Here is a 12,499-nt window from a genome sequence, read left to right as displayed (position 1 = left end):
ATGCCGAAGTTTTTGGAGCAGCGTTATTCCATCAAATTTGCGGTAAAGCTTGGGAAATCGTCTACCGAAACTGTCGGTATGATTAACCAGGCTTACGGGGAGTCAGCCATGTCCAGAAACATGATCTTTCGGTGGCACAAGATGTTCGTGGATGGCAGAGAAGAGGTCGACGACGAGTCTTCGAGAGGTTCCCGATGATGCCTTCGCGGGAGCGTTCCAGGAATGGGAACGCCGCTGGAACAAGTGTATCGACTCACAAGGGTCCTATTTTGAGGAATATTAGCTTAAGATATGTAAAAGTGTAATAAATTTTTTTTCCTGAGCTCAGTACACTTATTTTCCGGACGAACCGGCGACGGATTCATAGAGACGGCGGTCTCTATGAATTTATCGTGAATTTTCAGTTGCAGCTCATTATTCACCTCAGAAGGGCGGCTCCTTCTGTCATCATCATAAACATTTATACTTACTCTTACACGATCAACAACACTGACTTGTCACACATCATATTTGGTCCGTACAGAGCATATTTTTCCCGATGAATGCCAGCAATTTTGAAGTTTCATCAGAAAAAAACGATATCACAGAACGAACTTCACATTTGGCGTGAATTTCAACTGTATCGTCCTTTTTGAATTGCTTTTGTAAACAAATGGCAAGCGATGCGACATTCCAACCACTGCAGAGCAAGGTGTACCGAAATACTGTGTGCGCCAATACAGCGACAATTCGGCTCCCTCAACTAGTTCTCAAGCAACACGAAAACGGAGGTTACATTTTGGACTGCCCTTGTATTTTAATGAGTTAAATACGGTGGTTATTAATATCAATTATGGGGCTACCAGAATATAGAGAGGAAAATATTTGTAGTGCCAAAGTAGTGGCCGTTATTAACTCCTGACAATTAAAAGAAAACACACTATGAAAAATGTCTTGGCTTTGTAGAAATATTATGGTAAATGCCTTCAAAAACATTTGCATAGCCTAAAAAGTGCATACCTACATGCGTTAAAACATCCACAAATCTAGTATAACCATCATTAGCAGTAATTACTTTTAATGTAATAGGAGCCAAATTTCCTTGACTTTTTATCATACGTATAATATTCCCTTTGCCATTCATGAAAAATTTAGGTTGCAAAGTACTTGCCAAGTTTAATGATTATCGGAGGAATCGACGACATTTTAGAAAGGCTTAGAACAAGGTAATTTCTGACGGCACCTTTTAAAAGATTCCCCACCCTACTGGCAATGAAGACCTGCCAGATAAAATGAGAAAAAAGGAACTGATTCTTTATCCTTTAAAATTTGTTTTTCAGACAAAACCAAGATTAAAAAGAGAAAACTTAAACCTAAAAGAAATACAAATTAGAGTGACATGGAAATGCCTCTTGCTATCTACTTCTCAGCATAAAGAGAAAAGTAACTGTCTCTCTATCCTTTTAAATTTGTTTTTACTACAAAACGAACATTAAAAAAGACAAAACTTTCAGTAGAAATGGAAATTAATGTGAAATGGAAATGCCTCTTGCTATCTACATCTCAGCTTAACCCTCTCAGTTAATCATAAAATTATTGTGCCCTAACACCCCATACCTAATGCTCCAGATTCGAAGTCTTTTAAGGTGTGCATTATAAGTACATACGTCTATTTCTCCTGGAAAGAGTCCCTAAACCCTCGCTTACAGGATTTACTATGAGCTAAACATCAGCGCAGTGAGACTTGTATTAGTTTGATGCAATGTCCTCGAAACTCCACCTGCATTTGCCATAAACTTTCTTGAGTGAAAACGGGCTCTGTGGAATCTCTCGACGCCACATCATTCCCTCTACCTCATGCCCCCTTTCGTCTGAGGTTTTCCCTCTCACTACGAGGGAGAAGTTTCCGTCCTTCCTTTTCTCTAGGGGCGATTCAAAGATTCCCCGATCCCTTTGCATTCTCTCGTCTATCCTTCATGCGTTATGGCATCCACGCATGAAATTTCCCGAAATTATTGATTTCAGATACTACGTAGCATGCGGAAACGACAGATTCCAATGCACGAAAAAAAGTGTAACCATTGGTTAACAACCCGAGAAAAAATGTTTGCTTTGAGTTATCCCTTTAATTTTCAAGCGATCGTATAAGAAGATTCAAGGAGAACTAAAAAAACACGTGACGAGGAAAGCACATTACTTTCTACCTGTAGGGAAAAAACTTAGCTCACAGTGGAGGATTTTCGATTTTCACGATTGATTTCATTCATGAAGGCGGACAAAAGTAAATCCCAAATTAACCACTTTATTCCCCTTCCATGAGTTTCCGTCCCGCAGGATTCTTTACGCAACAAAGTTTCTTTACAAAAAGTCTCCAAGGCTCAAAAGAAAAAATAAGCCTTCACGAACTAGACTCCAGGGAAGGCCTCAAATATGAAATTGCAAAACTGAATAAACATTTTTAGACATAATTGCCCGATGAGGACATACATATTAGCATTCCGACACGAAAATGAATATTTAGTAAGACATTTCTATGCTGGCCCGCTAATGTCATGAATGGATTCTTAATTACATTCATACGCAAAGAATACTATAATTTCCACTTATTCGAAATCTTTCAAATCACAGAGTTTTCATGAAAAATTGAATAAGCAAAAATATAGGTAATTGATTAATTTTAAAACCGCTCTTGTCACAGGAAAAAAACAGCGAGAATATAATGGAAAAATTCATCAGCGAGTCATAAATGCGTCTAATGGTATTATTTTGACGGAGATATTGAGTAATGAGATTTACCCCTCGAATGTGCTTGTTCCGCAAACATCCCAATTTAAAAGATAAAACTCAAGAAAAAATGCAAAACCTGAAAAGAAAACATGGTAAAGCTTATTTCTGAAAAGTAAACGTGTCGTATATTGCGTAAACGTTGCGTAGGTGGGCTCATAAAAGAATTCTTTCATGTTTTTTTTCAAAACTGATTTCAAGTTTTTATTAGCAATTATGTTTCTATTGGCATTAAAGAATTATATTAGCATGATGGAAATACGCAAACAAACGAAAGATTGCTGTTTTCTCAATCTAGCGCAGTTAGAATTAATACCAACCAGAAAAAAATCATCTCTTTCCTCACCTTTATTTCGTAATTCCAGCCAAATTACTTAGTATTATGTGCCGGAAAATAACGGAATATTCGTGTTTGAATTTCCCCTTAAATATTCAAAATTTTTTTCACACACTTATTAAAAGTTTTTACACCGCGAAATGATTCAAAAGGATCTCTTTGGACTAATTTATCATCTATTACCCTAAACCACAAGCATTTCATTTTATTTATTCTTAGTTAGCTACAGAGGCATAGAGAGTGGCGTGGGTCAAAACCCTAGTCAAACTGCAAAAATCTATATGAGCATCTTATCATTAATGTCACAGATATTGTCATAATGTACAAGGCGTCAATCATTCAGGAAAAACACTGTATGAAGTTCCTTGGATTCTGCTTTAGGTCAGACTTCCCATTGTCAACTTTCTGATGTCCTGATGTTTTGGTAGTTGTTGCCATCCAAAACCAACCTTGACCGGTAGATTAACCTTAACCGCTAATAAATAATACATATAAAATATGTATATATATATAGATATATATATATATATATATATATATATATATATATATATATATGTATGTATTAGTTTAGGTGTGTACTATTTTACACATTTAATATGAAACTAGCTTCCAAACAAAGCGTAAGTGGTTTAGTACGTTTTTTCTATCACATAAATCTTTTTGGTTTGGCTACTTGTTTTTAAGACACGATCAAAATAACACGAGAGAACAAATTTATAAATATTTGGCCGCTTCTGCAACGCATAAAAACTTAGGGAAAATAAAATTTATGCCATGTCTATTTTTCATTCATTCTGTTCTACGGTAGAGGAAAAGGATGTGGTCCGCCTCATTCTAGAGGGGTGAGGACGTTTCCTTCCGGTTTCGCTCGTTTCCTTAAATGTCTTTCCTCGTCCCTTACATAGCAGACATGGACGGTTGAAGACAGGGACTGTTTATTTGTCGTAGTTAGTGAATCTACTCCAATCTTTACTTGAGAGGAAAGCACTTGAAGTGAATCACGCCATTACTTTGGATGGACTTCGTAGCCTTCCTCGACACGCAAGAAAGACTTGGTTTACGGATGTGGTTTTTTTTGGTGGAATGAACACAGAGAGAGAGGAGCCAAAAGAAATTTTGCATAAATTGAAGACTAGTTTCCCTTTTAGATGATTTATTTCTGTATTTCAAGGATTTCAACTGGTACTCGCCTCAATCGACAATTGTACGAGGAAAGGGAATTATGGTTCAGTAGTTTAAGTCAGTTTATTTTCTTCTTGTTTTCGTGCTATATGCGGCATAATTGCTTTCAAAAGGTACGTATGCTTTCGATTGACTCTTATTGTGAGCATTTCTTCGAACTCGCCAAACATAATGTCTGATCAAATGCTCGTATTTTCTCTCATGCTTAAGAAGAAACCAAATTATTTATCTAAATTAAAATATCATATGACCTCGGAGCTCTAAAATACCTAGCCATCAGTCTGCTATCCGAAATGAAGGCTCAATTGGGCCTCTCGGTATTTACGATTATTATATCTGGTTCGAAGATCATCCATCCCTTTTCCAACAGGGTTAATCCCAGAGGTGGGGAGCAGCAGTTTGTGGAGTGGAGTTTGGAATCAAGTTTTTCTTTCCTTGGAAGAGACCAAACATGGGCTCTAAGGCACGACAAAACACTCCTGAAATCTCCATTATTTCCGAAGCACTGTTCTCCTTAGGGAGGTCGGAGGGCTTCCCTTCGCATTATTCCGAGAACAGGACACCAGTAACCATCGACGTCGTTGAAGTGGGGATAATATTCTCTTTCGCATGCCTCAGCGTTTGCTTCGCGGTGATCCTTCTGCCACGGTACGACCGAAAGCCGGTGAGTATCATGAACCTACTGTCATATTTCACTCAGACCCAGATTTAACGAAAGCGGCCAAATCGTATTGTTCTTATATGGTCTATTATTAATTCATCCAAGGTTTTCAACGTACAGGTGGAAGAAAGTTATATAAGTGGATTGAGAGGAACTGGTAATAGGAATGAATATTGGGCGGGGAATTATACAATAACTTATGATTGCGGATGATCAAACTTTAATCAGCCAGTCAGCCAAAGCATTAAAATCATCATAGAGCGAATTGTAAAATCATTTTTATAGAATAGAATTAATGGCGATGGAGGATAAGAGGTTAAATTGAACGTTTAAATTAGAGGGCAAACACCAGAGCTTGTGGAACAGTTTACCTATCTTTGCAGTGTTGTGAGCCAAAATGTTCAAAGTAGTAGGAATGTAAGAAGGAGAATTGCGTTGGATAAAGAAGATTTTTTATTTGAGGAAGGATAACATAGACGCTGAGAGGGAATGTTAAGAAAGCATACGTAGATTTATTGATTGATTTAGAGCATTGGTTGTCCATGACTCGGAGATTTGGTCGTGGACGCAACACCATAATTGGAGATTTTTGAAATGTGGGTGTAGAGCAGGATGGAAAAGGTAACATTGATCGAAAGGAAAACAAAATAATAAGAACTAGACATGGTACGGGAGGTGAGAGAGTTGCTAGGAGAAATCCAAACGAAGCAGAAAAATTGGAATAAGAGCATTGTGATAGGCGGTGGAATACTGAAGAGTGTGATAAAGGGGAGAACGTAGAGGGAAAGGTTGGAGAATAAGGTAAACATTGGACCAAATGACGGGAGAAATCAAGCATACGGAACTGGAAAATATTTTAACGTAGTGTGGGATGTCAGTGTGCTTCCTGTTACATGGTACAAGTGACTCGAAAATTGCCCAAAACAAATTATAAATAAATAAATTTCGAATATTTGTTCGGATAAATTGTAAAACATTGTGGCATTATCCATTCAAATATCGTGGGTTTCACCATATTCTCCGTTAGAACTAAACTGAGAAAACCGAGTGGAAATTATTCATTAGTTAATAAAATTTAATGAGTCTAAAATAATGATGTTTTAGGTCTGAAAATATTTATACATTCGGTAAAATTACAAATGTATTACTCTGTAAAGTATGCTGATTTCCACCTGAAATAAGTAAACACAGACTGTTTAGGCACGCATCGCCCTAGCTCTGATTGTGTATTTAACGGATATTTTGCCTTCTAACTTTCCCCGTATGAGATTGAAATATTTTACAGTTATTTACGCTAAGTTTTCACATTTTACTTATTTAATTTACGGAATTTCTTGAGGTGCAGACACTGGTAGAAAGGCCAAACAGATAGAAAACAAGTAGCAGTGCTATTTATAATTTTGCCTGCCTGATTAAGCGGTTCTCGAATTAAAATGCCATTGGCATTTAAGTCTACCTAAAACATATTTTAATCTCTTTGCCATGATTGAATGAAAGGCTAAAAAAGAACGCGAGGGCGGAATACACGAAAAGAGGAAGGGTACGCATAAAACGTTTCCCATTTCTATGGACTCCACACTTTTAGGCTTACGGAAGTATTTTCAAGATTTTCTCTTTCAAGAACCTCTTTTTGCATATTAACAGGCCTTCCTTTCATGAATTTGATAAACTTAAAATTAGGTAGTTATACAATTTAAGTTCAAAACAAAATTATGAATGGTCTTGCCATCAATTAAAATGTATAGCGGAAGTAAAAGACACCCATTACTTTGCAATTACGTAGTCACCGTCGGAAAACATTCTGTTTTCTTTCGCTAAGCGTGAATTAAGTGTATCCCATTTCTCCTAAAGATACCTTAGCAAATAAATTAGATTCTGTGAAAATTAATTATTGTGTGTCAGAAAGAGTATAAGCCGAGCATGCGATAAACTATTCGCTTTTAAATGACTCGCTGCCTTTTTTCGAAGTTTCCCCATGATAAAATAAACCAAGAAGTTTCTTATTAACTTTCTGTGCATGTAAATATTAAATACACACACGCACACACACACACATACATACATATATATATATATATATATATATATATATATATATATATATATATACATATATATAATATTTGGACGGCACAATAGAACAAAAATAAAATAGTAACACAAAAGGACACTCACATTGTAAATTGTTTAAGCTTTCGGCCTTCTCCGACGCTTGAGAAGTCGGCGTCTTACTTGAAGAAGGCCTTGTTATATTGTGCTAAATCTGTGTTATACTGTGCCGTCCAAATAAAAATACATATATATATATATATATAATATCCCTCCCCGGACTACAACCTTGACGTGGTGGAAGGGCTTGTGCGTTCCGATGACCCCTAGAACTGTGCTGGCGGGAGTAATAATAATTGCTCCTGGTAGGGTCACCCGGAAAAATAGGCAAACTCCTTAAAGACCTTAACATAAGACCGGCATATTACAGTGAGAACAATATGAAGAGCCTGCTCCCTAAAGTGAAGGACTCCACTAACAAATTGGACCAAAGTGGAGTCTATAGCTTGGAGTGCGCGGACTGCGCGGCATCCTACATAGGACAAACGGCAGGGAGCCTCCGCGTCAGGGCACCGGAACATCAGCGGGACTTCAGTACTAAAAAAGGGAATTCCAAATTTGCAGCTCACTTCATCAGCGCAGACCACAACGCAGGTTTCATACCAAAGCTACTACACAAAGAGAAGAAAGGAAAGAGGATGGACATCAAGGAACAGTTGGAGATCTTAACCGCCTTAAGGGAGAAGAAACCATTAACGAACGACCACCTTTTTCCCTTCCATTCCCCTCTCCTGGACATTCCACAACTTATCCCTAATGACTTCTACGGCCAATCTACCCCCCCTACGAATAACCGTCCCTCCATAATCCTTCCCTAGTCCCCGCTACTCACAGTCAACCCCACTCACCCACTCTTACCGCCCCCACCCAGGCAGCGCGTCTGCCCCCCCCCACCCACCCAACTAACCCACACAAACTAGGACGAGTATATATATGTGTGAAAACGGAATATTTTCTTTGTACGTTCCTGAAGATGCTACAGTGTAGCGAAACTAGTAAAATAAATCAGTTATTTTATGTGGAAACTGCAAAGTTATTTAGTGAAACTCCTGTTCGCAATGCATTTCCACAAAGTCTCGGCCTCAACCATCCTTCACATCGAAACATTTGATAGTGATGGGGGATTGGAATGCGACGGTAGGGGAAGAAAGAGATGGTGATGAGGTGGGGGACTACGGTTAAGACACGAGGAATGACCGCGTGGAGAAAGCAGTTGAGTTCTGCAGGAGACAGGGGTTACTCATCACCAACACTTGGTTCAGACACAACAAAAGACGCAGATATACATGGAAAATGCCAGGTGACTCAGGAAGGTATCAGCTAGATTATATCCTGGTTAGACACAGGTTTAGGAACAGTGTGACAAATTCTCACAGCTTCCCAGGAGCGGATGCGGACTCTGACCACAATTTAGTTGTTATGAAATGTAGCGTCCGTTTCAAAAAGATAAGGCAGGGGCGGCGAGTTATAAAATGGAATGTAGAAGCATTAAATGGTTTGAAAAGGAAGGAATACAAACAGGCGGTAGAGAAAATCATGGAGGATGGTAAAGGGCTTAGTACTATAGAAGAAAAATGGGAAAGTTTCAAGAAAGGGTTGTCTAAAGCCGCAAGAGACACTATTGGAACCGTTAACGCTAAAAGGACTAGGAAACCATGGATCACGGATGAGATGATTACAAAGATGGATGAGCGGCGAAAATGGAAGAATGTAAATACAGGATTAGGCAAAATGAAGTACAAAGAATTAAACAATAAATTCAGGCGGGCAACAAATAAAGCAAGAGAAGCATAGTGGAAGACGCAGTGCGAGGATATGGAAAGTCTGCAAAGGAAGGGTGAAATCGGTGCGCTGTACAGCAAAGTTAAATCTTTATCGGGAAGTAAGAAAGGAAGATCTATGCTAACAGAGATAAGGCGGGCAAGGTAATAGTTGACGCAGGAAAGATCCAAGAGAGATGGCAGGAGTATATAGAAAAACTGTATAGTAAAGAACTTAGACATACAAAGTTAGACATTGAAAAAGAATATGACGTAGAGGAAGACAGCTTAGGTCCAGGCATACTAGACAATGAGATAGAAAGGGCATTAAGGGAGATGAAACTAAATAAGGCCGTGGGGGTGGTTAACATTCCCGCGGAACTTTTAAAATGTTTAGGAAAATGTGGGAGGAAGAGGCTATTTGGGCTGATTCGTATTATTTATGAGGAAGGAATCTGGCCGGAAGACTTTGTGAGATCAGTTTTAGTTCCTATTCCAAAAAAGGTAAAGGCTACATCTTGTGAGGACTACAGGACGATAAGTTTGATATCCCACGCAGCTAAAGTTGTTCTCAGGATCATAAACAAAAGGATAAAGAGTAGGGCAAATGATTACTTAGGGGATGATCAGTTTTGGTTTTGGAAGGGGAGAGGTACGCGTGATGCCATTGCAGTAATGAGATTATTAATCGAGAGGAATATAGAACACAACCAGGAGGTATTTGCCTGTTTCGTAGATTTCGAAAAAGCGTTTGATAGAGTGAACTGGGAAAACTAATGAGTATATTGCAGAAAATAGGAATAGATTGGATGGAAAGGAGGCTAATCCGAAACCTGTACATGTCTCAGACTGCTCAGGTGCGGGTGGGAAACGGGGAGTCAGGATGGGCAGTGTTAGGAAGAGGTGTAAGGCAGGGTTGCCCATTATCACCGTTGCTGTTCAACCTGTATGCAGAGGAAATGATTAAAGAGGCATGGGAAGAACTGGAGGTAGGAATGAAAGTGGGCGGAGAATTCGTAAAATCAGTTAGGTTCGCTGACGACCAAGCTTTAGTTTGTCAGTCAGTCAAGGGGTTGCAATCATTGCTGACTGAATTGGAAATTCAGTGCGACAGGTATGGGATGAGAATCAACATTAATAAAACAAAGAATATGCGATTTCCCAGAAAGAAAAAGGCTAAGCTTAACATTAAAATACGAGGGCAACAACTAGAGCAGGTAGAACAGTTTACGTATCTCGGTAGTGTTTAGGACCAACACGTTTAAAGTAGTAGGGACGTAAGGAGAAGAATTGCGCTAGGCAAAGAGGCTTTCACAAGGAAGAGGGAGTTGATGACAGGGACGTTGAGTAAGGATATTAAGAAAAGACTCGTAAAAACGTTGATATGGAGCGTAGCTATGTACGGTGCGGAAACATTGAAGCAGGAGGATAGACGTAGATTGGAGGCTTTTGAAATGTGGGTGTGTAGAAGAATGGAGAAGGGAAATGGACAGAGAAGAAAACAAATGAGGAAGTACTGGGTATTGTGGGCGAAGAGAGGGGTTTGTTGGGAGAAATCCTATGGAGGCAGGAAAAGTGGATGAAGGGGGAGTTGACCGATAGTGGGATGTTGAAGACTGTGATGGACGGGAGAATGTGGGGCAAAAGAGGAAAGGGAAGGAACAGGGTAGGGATGTTGGACGGGATGAGGGGAGGAAGAAAGTACTCAGAGATGAAGAGGGACCTAATATAGAGTAGGATGATGGATTTTGTGTTTTGCTAGGAGTAATAAAATGTTTGTTTGGTAGTTGTGTCCATCCAAAAACCTACCTTAACCGGTAGATTACCTTAATAATATATATATATATATATATATATATATATATATATATATATATATATATATATATATATATATATATGATATATATATATATAAATAAATAAATATATATATATATATATATATATATATATGTATATATATATATATATATATACACATATATTTGAATGTGTATATATATATATATATATATATATATATATATATATACACATTCAAACACGAAATCCCGCCAAACGGCGAATAAATACTCATATATACAGAAACAGATATAAGGAAAAGGGATAGGAACACATATAAAGGACGAACACAATAGAGGTGGGGAAGGCGGAATCGAACGGATCACAAGAGTAAAAATATTTCCTCAACCGGGACTCGAACAGCGGATCTTTCCACTTGCCGGGCGGATGCTCTTAACCACTTGAGCTATCGAGGATAGTCAATTTACCCTGAGATCCGTGGGTCTAATATGTCGCCAAGCGCCCCGATTCTTTCAGCCAAGAGATGGCGTCAGGGGGCTGTTTCACCCACCAAAGGAGAAATAGACAATACACAAGGAAAGGAAAGGACAGTGGGTTAGAATTCATACAACATCATACAGGAAAGGAACAGTGCGTTTCGTGGCACGCATAGCCAGAAGAAAGAGATGAGCCACATTGGCCAAATACACATTCAAACACGAAATCCCGCCAAACGGCGAATAAAATAAAATAAAATAAATAATAAATAAAAGACGATTAAAAGGCGATTATATATATATATATATATATATATATATATATATTATATATATATATATATATATATAATATATATATATACAACCTTGATCAAAAAGTTCCCGGAATAACCACCGTGTGGCGCTCCCATCGTTCCGATTTGAGTTCTGTTTTTTTTGTTAAATTGGTACATCTGTTGTTGATATTCCCTTTAAATCTTAGTGTCATAACTTGACATTTGCAAAAGTTACGTAGCCAAGAGTACATCTATCTCTGTGTGTGTTGGCGATTTTTTACAATTTCAGAAATTGATTTAAATTTGCAACAACGAACTTGTATTAAATTTTGCGTAAAAAACGGATTTAGTGGCGCACGGACGTTGGAAATGTTGGAAAAGTGTTTCGGCAACGATTCTCTAAAAAAAACGGTCGTTTACCAGTGGCACGAGCGGTTCAGAAGTGGTCGTGAGTCAATCGAAGATGATGAACGCAGTGGCAGACCATCGACATCGAAAGTCGGTGAAAAAATAGATAAAGTAAAAGAAATGTTGGTCAATAACCGCAAATTAACCATCAGAGAATTAGCGGAGGACTTGAACATTGCCTATGGATCCGCCCAAGACATTGTGGTTAATGATTTGGGTTTCCGTCGTGTAGCAGCAAAGTTGGTGCCAAAAGACCTCAATTTCATGCAAAAAAGAGACCGTGTTGACGTCGCAAAAGACATGATTTGCGAGGCTGAATCCGATCCCACATTCATCAAAAGGATCATTACTGGAGACGAGACGTGGGTTTATGAGTACGACACGCAATCCAGACATCAGGCAAGTGAATGGCGTTCACCAAATGAGCCGAGACCAAAAAAACCACGTCGTTTTCAGTCAAAAAAGAAGGCAATGCTGACGGTTTTCATGGATTACAACGGTGTAGTGCATCATGAATTTTTGCCAGAAGGCCAGACAGTAAACAAAGAGTATTATTTGGGCGTTATGAGACGTTTGCGTGAAGCAATTCGCCGAAAGAGACCAGAAATGTGGGCAGAAAACTCGTGGATTTTGCACCATGATAACGCACCGTCGCACAGTGCTATCATTATTCGTAATTTTTTGACGAAAAATGCAACAAATACCATCCAACAGCC

At 38.6% G+C, this 12,499-nt stretch overlaps 1 protein-coding gene across 1 annotated transcript in view; it reads left to right on the top strand.

The window, feature by feature from the left end:
• Positions 1-4,315: 4,315 nt before the first annotated feature.
• The window catches only part of LOC139695338 (dual oxidase maturation factor 1-like), a 47,501-nt gene continuing 39,317 nt past the window's right edge, over positions 4,316-12,499 (top strand). Inside the window, exons 1-2 of the mRNA XM_071594047.1 lie at positions 4,316-4,398; positions 4,656-4,949. Coding sequence (XP_071450148.1) covers positions 4,737-4,949 — 213 coding nt within the window. The 5' untranslated portion in view covers positions 4,316-4,398; positions 4,656-4,736. The remainder of the gene's footprint in view (positions 4,399-4,655; positions 4,950-12,499) is intronic.

This window comes from Hetaerina americana, unplaced genomic scaffold (genome assembly GCF_022747635.1).
Source record: "Hetaerina americana unplaced genomic scaffold, ioHetAmer1.1.p SCAF_6, whole genome shotgun sequence".
Classification (NCBI taxonomy): Eukaryota; Metazoa; Arthropoda; class Insecta; order Odonata; family Calopterygidae; genus Hetaerina; species Hetaerina americana.
Note: the sequence above shows the minus strand (reverse complement) of the source record. Positions and strands in the feature narration are given on the sequence as shown.